The 15287-nt window shown below is 37.7% G+C and overlaps 1 protein-coding gene across 1 annotated transcript in view; it reads right to left on the reverse strand.

Annotated features, from left to right (window-relative positions):
- The window catches only part of Cachd1 (cache domain containing 1), a 217711-nt gene that overhangs the window by 130405 nt on the left and 72019 nt on the right, over nt 1-15287 (reverse strand). The window contains exon 2 of the mRNA XM_090334685.1: nt 4995-5057. Coding sequence (XP_090190811.1) covers nt 4995-5057 — 63 coding nt within the window. The remainder of the gene's footprint in view (nt 1-4994; nt 5058-15287) is intronic.

Raw genomic sequence — 15287 nt, forward strand, 5'->3', positions numbered from 1 at the left:
CAGAAATGGTGACATGGCTCAAGTGGTAGAGCACTATCCTTGAGAAAGCTCAAGGACAGTGACCAGGCTCTGAGTTCATGGCTCAGGACTGGCAAAAAAAAAAAAAAAAGGATAAAAAATTTTTATAACAGTGTGGACAGCAAGAAAGCACCATGCTACTGGCATGATGGTAGATAAACAGACCAATGGAACCTAGACAAATGTAAATATACATAGAAATCTGACTAATAACGTAAGATATATCTTAGACAAAGAAAGGAGACTTCAACAGACAGGGATTGAACATTTGGGGAAAAATGAGCAAGTTGAATACTACATATCCAACACCAAAAATCAGTTCCACATAGATGTCTTAAATGAGAGACGTAAAGTTGTTGTTGTTGTTTTTTTAAGGTTTTTAAAACTGGCTTAAAATAAAAGGTTTAATTCTTTAACATGTGAAATGAAGTGAGAAGGCAAGTCAAAAACTGGGAGGACAGTGTTTTGTTTTGTTTTGTTTTGGGTGGCTCAAGGGGCTGGAACTCAGCCTGGGTGCTGTCCAGGAGTTCTTCAGCTCAAAGCTATCTCATACCCCTTGAGCCAAGCCCCACTGCCCATTTTCTAGAGGTTAATTGGAGATAAGAGTCTCAGGTCCTTTTGTCCTGGGCTGGCTTTGAACTTTGATCCTCAGATGGGAGAACAATTTCGAAACAAATCTAAAGGCACAGGCACATGTGACTATTTTTACTAAAGTCCAGGACCACTTATGCCTAAGATCCTCAATTTGATCTCCAGCACTTCAGGAAAAAGAGGCAGGAAGTGATGGAGGGAGGGATAACAGCATACTATAAACCTGCAAAAAGTCACTTCAGTCTCACCAGTAATAAAACGAAACTCATATCTTTTAGACACCCCAACTAGCAAAAGACTAGAAAATTAGACAGTAGTAAATACTGGAGGGTGCACATCAATAAATCTGTAACACTGCCTTAGCAATGTACTGATCTTAGCAACACTATAGAAGTAATTTGGCATCATCCAGTCATGCGGAGCGCTGAACCGCCAGCAATTCTAGTCTAAAAGTGCTTATCATCGTGATCTGAACAGTCACCTTCCTCCCCTGAGAAAACTTAAGGCATTTGGAAATGGGTGTGGAAACATGCTCATGAAACATGGTTCTGCTAGCATTTACTTTACAACAGGCCAAATATAATAAAGTTCCTTAAATAAAGAATTCTTCTATCTATTGTTGGGTGTGGTCGCATAGGCCTATCATCCTAGCTGCACCAGAGCCAGAGATTAAAAAAGACTGAGTTTTGTGACCAGTTGAAGCAAAAGTTAGCAAGCAAGACCCTATCTCAACAAACTAAATGTTAACTTTGGTGTGCGTGCATACAAAGCAAACCAAAACACCAAAGAGGCTAGGGCATGGCTTAAAAAGGGTTAGAGCAAAGTTATTTCTCGGAGGAGGGAGAAGCCTTGACAGGTCATGGAAGGGCCTACTGCCAAGTCTGGTAATGCTTTATTTCTTAACTGGCTAGTTCATTCAAATATTCCTTTCAGTACATGTCTTTGGTGTGTGTGTATGTGTGTGTGTGTGTGTGTGTGTGTGTGTGTGTGTGAGAGAGAGAGAGAGAGAGAGAGAGAGAGAGAGAGAGAGAGAGAGAGAGAGAGAGATTCACACATTTTTAAATGTTTAATAAATTTCATCATTTTTTAGAGTCAGTGAACTAGTGTTCTGGGGCTCAAAGGAGCTAAATGTGTGAGTAATTGTGATGGAGACATTTGACAGATTACATAGGAGTCAGCCTTTCCCCGATGGAAATAGAATCCTGTTCAGGCTGATGGGATCCAGAGTTTCCAGGCAGTTATTAATAACATCAAGAAGATATTAGAAGTCTGTTCATTCACTATAGCATGAGAAATATTTTATAGAATATTAAAGGATATCATCCTAATGAAGCAGCAGCACATTTTAATTAATATTCAAATGTAAGCTTTCATTATTACTCTTTGGGGGAGGGGGTCATGGGGCTTGAACTTGGTCTGGACACTGTCCCTGAGCTCTTCAGCTCAAGGCTACCTCCCTATCCTTGAGCCAAGCCCCACTTCCTGTTTTCTAGAGGTTAACTGGAGATAAGAATCTCAGGTTCTTTTGTGCTGGGGCTGGCTTTGAACCTTGATCCTCAAATCTCAGCCTCCTGACTAGCTAGCATTACAGGTGTGAGCCACTCGCCCAGCTTTCACTATTACTGTTATTGTGACCAAAATACTGAAATGATCTAGAAACTGTGGGGAAAACAAAAAAGTCTAGAACTTACGTTAGGCTAAATAATAATGATATAATTATCTCCATGTACAAAAAAGGAGATATAAAATTCACTGGTTCTGGGTGCACTGGTCAGTAGATGGAAAAGATTATGGAGAACTTAAAAAGCAGATTGCTATTCAATATGAGAAAGAACTTTATGACAGTAAGAAGACATACAATGTGGTGATACTCCTTCACTTATGTCGATAAAGTCAACTTAGCAAAGAATCCTAGTTTTTTTTGTTTTGTGTGTGTGTGTGTGTGTGTGTGTGTGTGTGTGTGTGTGTGTGTGTGTGTGTCTGTCAGTCCTGGGCTTGAGCTCAGGGCCTGAGCACTGTCTTCAGACTTTCTCAAGGCCAGAGCTCTACCACTTGAGCCTCAGCACCACTTCCAGCTTTTTTTTTTCTATGTATGTGGTACTGAGGAGTCGAACCCGGGTCTTTGTGCATGCTAGGCAAGCACTCTACCACTAGGCCAAACTCCCAGCCCAAGAATCCTGTTTTGAATAAAAACATATTATTAATCTGCCAAATTAAGAATATTAACTGCGTACATTGTATTACAGTGATTTTGAAAACTAGCTCTCCTACTTTATAGTGACGAGACTGCAAAACTGATTTTACTCTCTTGTGGCCTCAGTTTCCACACACATAATAGGATAAAGAATCCCCTTTTCTTCAAGTTTATTTGGAAAACATCAACATTTAAATCAGTATTGAAATGGCCCTACACTTGTGTCTACCGGCTAAAAATGTCTAAATATTATCATTGAAGGCTTCCAAACTTCATCACATCTAGGTAAGTAAAGCAGAGACATGAGACCAATAACCCTCAACAGCCTACATGTTTGGCAAGAGACGCCGTAAGAACATCTATCTGTTACTTCCAGGAAAGAGGCAAAACTGATACACTTGGATGGGTTTCTTCAAAGGTAATCAAGTAGCCTTTGGTTGAAAAATTTATTCCCACATGTTTTGTACAGAAATAGTCACATGTGAAAAATTCTTCTAGTTTTACTGACCCTAAAATATGTTTGAACTTGTGTGAGAAAAAAGAATAAAAATTATGAAGATAAGACTTAGTGCATCAAGCCACATCATATTTGCTGCAATTTTAGGTCATTAACCATCTATAAAGTTAAGAAAAAGAATGCATCATTACTTTAAAGTTCACCTGCCAAAACCAATAAAAAAAATTCAATGTGTATAAACAGGAAATGCTCCAGTAATTTCTTATGAATAAATAACTATCTTATAAATAACTTCTCTTTGATGAAACTTGTAAAGCTTTGCCTTATTGTATAGCACATTTGAATTCTAGGTTAAGCAGTTCTCAAAGATCTTTAGGTTACTGTGATCTAAAATTGCATTTTATTCTCTTCAGCATTTTACTCTGTGTAAGCATTCTGCTACACTCTTGATTTTTAGCTTGGTTCTATTTTTTTGTGCTATTTTTCTTTTTTAACTTGAGTTTCAAACCTAGCTTCAAATTACCAGTAGATAGTCACATGCTGTAATGAAGTTGGTAGATTAGCTGAAATTAAAACCGACTCCTTTTGTTACCACTTTCCTTCCCAAGCCCCAATTAATTATTTATGACCAAGTTCATGAACACTATGTTTTAATTTAGGAGGCAGTCCATTTGAAGCCAGCTATAAATATATACAATCTGGACACAAAATGCCTTGACTTTACAGAGCACTGAAAGAAGTTGAAGGGAAAGGAGTAAATGGAAGGAGAAAGAAAAGAAGGAGCCAGCATCTAATGAGCTGCTTCTGTGCTAGAATCTTCCATACATTTGATTTCATTTTAGTATCCATGAATTTGACAACACTTAATTGTCACAGCCCCAAAGGGAAAATGTTATGATCTGCCTTAAAGTTGGGTGACTTTAGCTCAAAAACAGGGTAAAAGAAAGCTGGGTGACAATGACTCATATCTGTAATCCTAGCTACTCAACAAGTGGAGATTTGAGGATCACAATTTGAAGCCAGCCCAGGTGGCAAAGTTTGTGAGACTCTTATGTAAAATTAACCCCAGAAAACCAGAAGTAGAGCCGTGGCTCCAACTGGTAGAGTGCTAGCCTTAAACACAAAAGCTCAGTGACAATACCCAGGCCCCGAGTTCAAGTCCTGTGACTAACTGCATAAATAAATGAATTATCAAATAAATAAATGACAAAAGAAGTAGAAGTGTGGCTCAAGTGGTAGAGTACCATCCTTGAGCAAAAAAAACTAAAGGACAGTGCTTAGGCACCTAATTCAAACCCCAGTACCATCACAGAGTAATATATATATATATATATATATATAAAATATACATATTATATTTAAATATATAAATAGATTTAAAGGTAAAATTGTTTAGCAGATCTAACAGGATAAAGAACAATATTGGAATATGACATGAAAGTTGTCTGATCCCCAACTCCGAATACTTCTATGAAAGATGAGATTGTTTTCCATATTTTAAGTACTTTAGGGCTATTCAAAACAAAAAGACAATATTTCCCAGATGCACCACGAGCAGGAGAAAACTATCCAATGACAGTTATTTCAACTGCTCTAAGATTGCCAATGTTATGCCACAAACATCCATGAAAGTATACAAAAAGAGCATCAGGAAGCAGATTTTGCTTGGGGAAAGTGATAGAACCCTGTCTAGAAACCAAATGAGGAAAGGCCAAGCAACCCAGGGCTTCTTACCTGCTGTACTTCACTTTCTCCATTGGAAATTTTCTCAGTATAAACAAAGGAGTTGAATATCCGCTGCAACCAAAAGAAAACAAACATTAGAGTCTCTAAATAAGTCATCTTCTATATACGAGCGTGTGAATAATTTGTGGCATATAACACAAATAGAATCAAGTAGAAAGAAATTTAATTAAAATACAGTCATTTTAACAGGGAGAAACCCAAATATCAGCCCAAGTCAATCATGCCTATATAAGCATTACCCAGGCACTTTTGTAGTGACATAAACCAGATGTTACACTATATTTTTTTTCTTTTTCAAAAATACATTTAATTATAGATTTCCGGAGCCCATGCCATTTTATCCGACTGCTATAATATGACAAAGTTGTGTTTCTCATTTAAATCCTGCACTCCCTGAATGCTATAATTGTTTACAGACACTAAAATCTAATGCAATAAAGGTCTTTACAAAGAATTCTTTCCATGCGCTCTCAGGGCCTACCCAACAGTATCTACCACCTTGTTACTCAAGTATCCCCGTGGGAAAATAACGTTATGGAGCTTGCCAACTATGTGTGGCCTTAAGAGAAGATCCAGTTCCTACATGCCAGGAAACGCGACAGCCTTGCCAAGACATTGGGAGGCCAAGCTATAGCTCATGATCACACACAGTCTGCCACACTCCCTGCCTACCTCATAGCTCCTCTTCTCTAGTGGACTGTGGTCAAAATGTCTCTGCACACTTCTCAGAGGATTTGACTACATCAAACCCTTCACTGAGCAATCACAAGAAATGAAGCAGGGAACAAACAAAAAGGAAAAATAAATAAATAAAAAGCCCAAGTTACATAGCTATGAAAGGCATAAAAAAAGTTAATTAAAAAAAAGAGCAGCAGCATCATTTATCTTAAAGATAGTTTGGATGAATAAGGAGTCAGGTCTGGAGATACCAAACCAAAATTTCCCTTTTCCTTTCTATCCTGCTGCCAAAGGTTTGTCAGCACCTGGGATGGCTTCCCAAACAGCTTACCCGCCTGTTTGGTGGTGAGAAAGACCAGTGCCAACTTCATCAAGCATCATACAATGGAAATAAAATGCAAATTAAGAGAGATCAAACTGCTCAGTTTGGAGAGGGTGTGTGGGTAACGTTGGGGAAAGAGGACAAGGTGGAGAGAGTACAGTAAGCTGGGGAATTTCTAACTACAGCTTAGAAAACTGAAAGGAGCCATCACGGTACCTCTTATTCTACAATATGCCACTTCTTCATTTAGTAGATGTTGATTTTTCCTTTCTTACCTGAAAATGACATTGCTCATAGGAAAGTTTGCATTACTAGTAATGCTCCTAATGCTAATAATATTGGCTAGAACGTATCGAATGGTTACTACAGGATGAGTATTTAAGTAAATCTCACAAGATGCCATTGTGATTGGTACTATCTTTCACTAGACAGGTGAGGAAACAGGGAAGCTTATTTATTAAAAGTTGAGTGTAACGGTACACCTCATGTATGCCCCATTTAATCTCCATTTTCAAGATATGATAGCTCTAAAGATGAAAAACTAACACTCAAGAAGTTTAAAAAGCTGCTTAAAATCACTTGGCAAGGCTGGAATTTAAAACTCAGTTAGTGTAGCTCCAGGTCAGTTGCCTGTAATTTTGTCCTAAGAAAATTTGCTAGCTGGCTGGGGGCCAGTGACTCACTCTTGTATTCCTAGCTACTCTGGACATACAAGGATTATAGTTCAAAGCCAGCCTGGCAGAAAAGGTCTGGCCAGAAGTGAAGCTGTGTCTCAAGTGATTAAAGCACTAGCCCAGAGGGGAAAAAAAGCTTAGGTTAAGTTTAAGTCCCAGGACCAGCACACATATACACAAAGAATTACATAGCTGGCTGTTTTGCATACATAAGAAATACTCCTGTCGGGTGAGGTGGCTCACACCTGTAATCCTAGCTGCTCAGGAGGCTGAGCTCTGAGGATCACGGTTCAAAGCCAGCCTGGCACTAAAAAGTACATGAGACTCTTACCGCCAATTAATCACCAGAAAATTGGAAGTGGTGTTGTGGCTCAAGGGGTAGGTCGGTAAGCCTTGAGCTGAAGAGCTCAGGGACAACACCCAAGCCCAGAGTTCAAGTCCTAAGAATGACAAAAAAAAAAAAAAAAAGATAAAAGAAATACTCCTGTGGGGAGCTAATACTTAAACCTATTAATGCAAATAAAAAAAATTCCTATGTCTTCAAAAATTAAAAAGGCTGTGGAAACCAAGTTTTGTATAACACAGAATATGACATGTTTGAAACTTTATCTGGTACCAAGTACTAGCTGCAACTTGTGTGTATATGCACACAAGTCCTGATTAAACTACAAAAATCATTCATTTTGATGCACATATCAATTAATCCATGTGATTATTGAGTTCTTTCTCCTCTAGATCTCACTCAGTATGTTTTACAATCAAGAGACATCAGAATTCCAAACCATGAGATTCATTTCTGTTTATTTATTTACTTACTTATGCCAGTCCTGAGGCTTGAACTCAGGGCCTGGGCACTGTCCTTGAGCCTTTTCAAGGCTAGCACTCTACACTTGAGCCACAGCACCACTTCCGGCCTTTTCTTTGTGTTTGTGGTACCAAGGAATCGAACCCAGGGCTTCGTGCCACCTCTAGAGGTGGGACCAATGTCTTTACCACCTATATCCCCAGGATATATTCTGTACTTTTATACAATTTGATGTTCAAAAACTGTGAACATGTCCATTAAAAATGAACAAAATTCATGTAATGACTTGCGATCTTGAGCAAGGTAATCAATTTTTTGTTCTATTTATGACCCAATGGCTAAAGAAGGTATTTCTCCTTGAAGTGATGCACAGAGGGACCCTGAATGATCCTGAGAAGCTCACTCGATTCACTGTCCTTGAGACAACATTCACCCATGGTCCGATGAGGTGCTTCTTTCTTTTGTTAAAGGAAAGGTGAATTATTCCATGGTAATAATAGTAACAAAGAGTAGATTATGAGGCTGCTTCAATTCTCATTTATTTTCTTTACAGTAAAAATGAACATTTTTTATGGATACCATTTTATGGCTTGTATATTTATACTTATATCCTCTATATCTAAGGTAAAAGCACACTGTATGTTGAAATGCACTATACAATTTGTGGGTGGAGACAGGAGAAAAAACTGAGAGACAACAAGGGAAGCAGTGACATTAACCAAAAAGAAACATACTCTTTACCTGACTTATGTAACTCTAATTTCTTGCTGTATCATCTTTAGAGTAACAATAAAATTTTTAAAGAAAAAGAACATTGTAAAGCAAAGAATATATGCTGGATATAAACACTGGTAATTCTGTGGGTGACCTGATAGTCTACCCTCTAACCACTCCAGAAATGAAAACATAAGCTCTTAAGTCATAATCTGGGACCGTCACCAAATCAAACCTTTCCTGCACTTCTTCAGGTAGCACTGTGTGAAGCATGGGTGAAGAACTTCAGTGAGAGGCCAGCAAAACGTGGGTGAGTTACTACTGTAGGTTGGCCTTATATGCGTGCACAGGACTTCAAGATACAGAGCAAATTTCTACTATGCCGTAGGTCTATGGACTGCCTTCTTAAAATGCAAGGGCTGCTGGGTGTGGTGGCTCATGCCTGTAAACCTAGCTACTCAGGAGGTTGAGATCTGAAGATTAAGGTTCAAAGCCAGCCTGGGCACAAAAGGACCTGAGACTCTTATCTCCAATTCAACTCTAGAAAACAGGAAGTGGGTCTGTAGCTCAAGGGTAGGGTAAAAGTCTTGAGTTGAAGAGCACAGGGACAGCTCCCAGGCCGAGTTCAAGCCACATGACCCACAAAAAAAAAAAAAAAAAAAAAATTCAAGGGCTTAGTTACTAAATTCAGCCTGTACAAGCTTAGAACTTCTAAAGTTTACAAATCCACATGAATTATTATGTTTGATCTTCATATCAACTGTACATGATGAGTAGAACAGGGTTGGAAATTTTATTTCCAGATTAAAAAAAAACTATAGCTTTAAAGGCAGAAAATAAATAATAGGTTAAAAAATAAAGTGCTTGTTCACAATGGCCAACAGATGGAAAAACCCAGATACCCTACTACAGATAAATGGATACAAAAAAAAGTGATACACACACACACACACACACACACACACACACACACACACACACACATGATGGAGTCCTACATAGCCATCAGACAAGATAAAATAATGGCATTTGTTGTGAAGTGGATGGAACTAGAGCAAACCATGGCGAGTGAAGTAAGCCAAGACCAAAGGAACAAGGGCGCATGGTCTCCTTGATATGTAGGTATTAGAAACAGTACAAGAGCGATGACTCAATTCTCAGGTATTCCTGAGTATTGGAATTTGGAGGTAGAAGTATATCAATATAGACACGTAGGTCTATGATAGGATATATATACATATATATTCTATAGACATATATTGATATATAGATTAATATGTATCTATGACATAACGATTCAACTTAATTTTGATTATGTTAAATTTTTATTTATGTGCCAGTGATTACATATAGAGATTTTTTTCCTTGAATACTTGTTTGTAGTAAAAAGTTTTAATTTAAAAAAAAATGAGGGCAATGCTGCCTGACTCTGCAGATGTAAACTTTGCCTTGCCAGAGATAGGGGGGAAAATGGAGTACTAAAGCCTGTACTTAGGTCTTGACTGGAAAGAAGGCATTTTCTTTTGTGGAACTATTAAATCAAGTTTGTTTAGGATAGTATAGGAATCCTAATATATGTATGCTGGAGGAAGAAAAGATTTGGGTTTTCTTAATCAGGAGCAAGTGAAGAATTCCAGACAAAAGATGTATATTTTATGATGCCTATTGCCATGTGTGAAATTGTAGAAGAAATGGTGGTGATTTTTATGGAGATAGAGGGAAAGGTGTGAAAAGCAGGAATCTAAAACTATGGATCCTGACATTTCAGTGACCTCAGGGTAAATACATACTTAGTTATTAGTGGACTTAAGAAATAGAAACAGGAAAGTTTTTTTGTTTTTTGTTTTTGTTTTTGGTTTTTTTTTGCCAGTCCTAGGCTAGAGCTCAGAGCCTGAGCACTGTCCTTGGACTTTCTCAAGGCTAGAGCTCTACCACTTGAGCCTCAGCACCATTTTTGGCTTTTTTCTATGTATGTGGTAACGAGGAATCAAACCCAGGTCTTTGTGCATGCTAGGCAAGCACTCTACCACTAGGCCAAACTCTAAAATGTAACACGGATAAGAAATCCCCACCAATCAGTTCCTCCTTCCTCTTCTGTGGCTGATATGCTCATCTCTGTCAGGGTAGGGGCAGTGGTGGCCCTCTATTCCAAGTTGTCACATTCCTTATCCTGACTTCCTAGAAAACCAAAGGAATTCCAGAAATTTGAACCTTTAACTGAGCATAACCCAAAAGGAGGCAAAAGTCGCCTGTTTGCAGATCCCTGTGCCAAGTATAGTGCTTAGCATCAGCAATGGAAAAGTTCTCAGCAGATACTGAAGGTTAAAAAAAAATGCCTTATTGTATAGTGAAAAAAAGCACTAAAATAGCAGAAGATATTTAAATTTAACTTTCTTTCACAAATCCCCTTTTCTCGGTTAATTTCCATAATGAAAAGGAAAAAAAATGCAATGTCTTTCATGTTCATGGAAACTGAGTAGTTGGATTTCAAAACAAAACTGACCTTTCTCTCATTAATGTATATACTTGGGAAAACTTACAGTACCAGTGGTAGGTCCCATCCATCTTCTTACTTAGCAGTTTCCATCCTTGGTATGAATCTAGCAGACATGTGATTATATGTATTATCAAAAGACAAATGTCAAGAATGTCCATGGCATAGTACCCCAGCCTGGAAAATACCCAAATACGTATCAACCACAGAAAAACAAATTGGGATAGATTGAGTATAGTCACATCGTGGAATTTTTTAGGGATGAGAATGAACAAATGACTTCCACATGCATCAACATGATGAGTCTTGCAAACTTAATGTAGAGCAAAAGTAGCCAGATCCTAGAATGCAACTTCTTTGATTCTGTTTATATCAACTTTAAAACCAGGCGAAAAAAAAGATTCTCACCTGCTAAAATCTGGATAGTAGTTACCTTTGGTAGGAGAATGAATAGAAGAGAATGTGGAAGGGCTTCTAGGATGCTGAATGCTCTGATTTTTCCTTTTGCTGCTGCTTAGTAGGTTTTGTGATTTCTTTAAGCTGTGCCCCTAACATTCCATTCTTTGTATTGGTATGCTACATATACTCCAATATATTTCCCTTTAGCTTACATTCTAAGAGTGGTGACTTTTAGAAAAGGAAGGGCAATAACTGACTAACTAAAACACTAAATATTCCAAGAAAAGTATACATGTCGATTTCTAATGTAGATGAAACTGGGGCTTAAATAGTCACTAGCAATTCATATACAAGGACTCTTGAGCTTTCCCTGAAGCTACATATTAATTGCTGCTATACTCTAAGTATAAACCATTACTTAATTTTTCCTACTGTACAAACCTGAACTTTCAGCAAGAAAAAAGAAATGTATCTTTCCCTGACTTTCATACAACCTCAATATTGTAAATGTATGTAAAAACACAATGTAATGAATGAAATGTGTACTTTGAACTGCCTTCCCTTACCTCAACCAAAGAATTTAACTCAAATAAAGTTAAAATTTAAAGTCACAAAGTTATTCACAAAAGCTGTCTGACCATTAAGTTAGCTTACTGTGCATATTTTTTTTTTTTGCCAGTCGTGGGCTTGAGCTCAGGGCCTGAGCACTGTCCTTGGACTTTCTCAAGGTTAGAGCTCTACCATTTGAGCCTCAGCACCATTTCTGGCTTTTTTCTATGTATATGGTACCAAGGAATCAAACCCGGGTCTTTGTGCATGCTAGGCAAGCACTTTAACCACTAGGCCAAACTCCCGGCCCCTTTACTGTGTGTATTTATTTCAAGTTTTAAAGACACAATTATTTATCATGTGTTGTACTCATGCACACTTGGCTACTTTCTAGTTTGGGTATATTACAAAATATAGATGATAAAAATTTCTTGAACATGACTAGTGGTGAGCATTTGTATGTATTTCATGGGATCATATCTCATCACAAATTATAGTTTTTAAATGCTTGTATCTACTAGATGCTCTGAGGCTTCCACTAGTAATGTTGATGAGAACATATATATTTTTAAAATTAAACATTTTATTAAAGTCTTGACTTAAAAAAAATAAAGTCACAGAGTAACAGTGTACTGTGGAGTTCCTTCTATCTGTATTGAGAGAGGGAGGAATGAAGCCAGAGAGGGAGGGGAAAAGAGAGAGAAGGCAAATATTCTTTTCTGGTCTCCTTTCCTCATCCCTCTTTTCCCCATCCCATCCTCCCCTCCCATCTGTAGATTTATTATCCTCTTCTTTTAAAGTCTATATCTTAGTCTTTCCCATTCTCCACTCCACCCACCCACCATCATAAACTGTGATCTCCTTCCTAAAATCGATTTAATTGAGCCTGTTCAAGAGATGGCAATAGAATTCCATGTTGCTGGAACAGGAACAATTACAGGGGTATTTAATAAGATGGTCAGGCCAGTTGGCCCCACCTTCACCCTAACTACAGCTCTGCCAAAGGGTAACGAGGTATTTAAATGAATGCTAGAGCAGAATGTCTTGGTGGAGAAATAAATACCTCAACAAGCCTAATGAGATTCTGTTAAACTCCTTCGCTAATCTTTGCTAAGGCAATATAGACTGGGTTTTAATTCAAAAGCTATCTCTTGCTATTTCTGGGTGTATGTAGCAAGAACATATGCCTGCCAGTTCACTAATGTTTTCATTTAGCTCATGATGTGTTCCTGTGATTCTAGGCCTTGTGGACAATGGGGAGGAAAATATAGTTTACCATTGTTACCTCATGAAATTGACCAATAATGACCACCCAAAAGGAAAATGTTGTTTTTTAAATAATTGCCCAAAATCACTGGGAAAGGAATTACTGGCAACTTCATCGAAGTGCCTCAGGAAACATATGCATGACTATATTTTCCTCTAAGCAACCTCAATCTTTACCTGGTTTTTAGGAATCCATCCTGCCCAGATTAGACATCGTCTGATTTTTACCATTTAACCGCTCACTGCTAGACATATGGAAGGCCAGAAAAAATGGCTTTCTCTGAGAAAACCAATCATTCTATATGCTGAGGGCACAAATAGATTGCTATTAACTTTAGTCATCTTTCTAATTATTAAGTTTGTTCACTCTGGATACAAGTGGCTTAAAATAGTTTGCTAAGAGTTTGAGAAAGGTCAGCACTAAAACAAAAACAGCAATAGAAAAAAACAATTGAAAGTAACTATTATTCAAATTACGTGTATAGGTGTTATCACATATTGTAAAGGCTGGGAATGCAGTCAACTGTTTTAGAACATGTAGTGTTAGAATAGTCACATTTGGGGGGGGCGGGGTCATGGGGCTTGAACTCTAGCCTGGGTGCTGTCCCTGAGCCCTTCAGCTTAAGGCTACTGTCCTACCCTTGGGCCAAGAACTTCTCATTTTGTAGAGGTTAATTGGAGATGAGTTTCAGGTCCTTTTGTACCCAGGCTGGCTTTGAACCACCACAGATCTCAGCCTCCTGAGTAGCGAGGCAAGAGCCACTGCACCCAGCAATCACATTTTCAGTAACCCTTCATGGTAGTTACTCTGTCCTCATGTGCTTAAAGTTGATTACTAGTAGCTGGGTGGCCAAGTCTAGAAGCAAAGCAAAGCTTGTTTCCAAGTTTGTGTATAGATCTCCATGTATAAAACTGAGACTTGTATAAAATTGAGAAAGTGACTAATATTAATTAATCTTGACATTATTTTATTATTAATAATTAATAACATTAATACCAATTATTATTTTAACAATAGGGCTTTCCTGTGACTAATGAATCTAAACTATTTTCTTACTTCTGTTTCCATTCTCAATATTGAACACATATCTCTCTGCAAGAGATACAGACGTTTTTCAAGGACTTACGAAACTCAAAGCAAGATATACATTCACAAAGACTATCTGCTTGTGGAAGAGAAAATGAATGCAGGGGCTTATGTTTCAGCCTCACCATAAAAACTAGATTGTGAATACCACAATGCCTGGCAAGAAACGGGGCCATTCCAGTTTTATAACAAAGGGAAGTGCTTAGTTATTGAAAACCCTGGCAAAGGAAGAAACTTACATTAGAAATTTAAAATAAAACTAACGAGTAAGAAAACAGATGGGCTCGCACAAATAAAATCATACTCTAAGCATATATGGTCTGTAAGGATTAACCCTCCAGACTTCCTTATTTTGTTTGAAGGTTGCTAAAAATAATAATAGGAAATGCTTATGGAGTGTGTACTCAGGCATTAAGTGTTATATATATTCTATTCATAAACATATATTCATAAAAATATTGTATCTCATAAACACAAAGATGAATTTAGTTAGAATGCTCTCAAAACAACATGAGTATATTGTGCATGCCATTATGACAGCTCTTCTAATGTTATTCTACCATAATTAATTTGCTGAGGATAGTATCTTAATAATAATTATCCCATCATAGTTTGAGAGATAAGGAGATAAAAAATATCTGTGTAGGTATTTATCAATTCATGTCCTCATTCAGAAGTGGTGGTGATGGTAAATTTCTTCCTTTTTAAATTGAAGCCAATACTCTCTACGCTACAATTAAAGCAATTTGTTCCCTATGGGAAATTTGCAAACATAATGAAGATTTAAAAAAAAATTGTTTGCTTAAGAAAAACCAATATTGTTCACATTTTCCTTCTACTCTTTTAAAATTTCTAGGTTTAATCTTATATTAAATCTTTTAAAAACTTGTCCATGCCATGATTCCACACCATATTGCATAAATGAGCTTATGCTGGTTCACTAGTTAACTATCAAAGAGAGAAAGGTATTCTTTTCTTTTAGGCTAGAAAATGTCCCCTATGCTCTCAAACATATTAACTCAACAGAGCACTAACAAAATTCTTTCCCCTTGCTTTTTTGTTCCCAAGGCCTCTCTCTCTCTCCGTCCTCTTCTTCCTACACACACACACACACACACACACACACACACACACACACTCCACAAACAGCTTAGAAGCTTCAAGTTATGAATTCCTTAGTCTAATGCCCTTTAAATCTAACACCCTTCAACCTAACACGAGGCTGAGAGCATATGGAGAGTCAGAAGTTGGTGACAAGTGTCACCTTTATAAAGGACTGCCTGTTTGAGGCCA

Source organism: Megascapheus bottae, chromosome 6, assembly GCF_031878675.1.
Source record: "Megascapheus bottae isolate mThoBot1 chromosome 6, mThoBot2.hap1, whole genome shotgun sequence".
In the NCBI taxonomy this organism is placed as follows: Eukaryota; Metazoa; Chordata; class Mammalia; order Rodentia; family Geomyidae; genus Megascapheus; species Megascapheus bottae.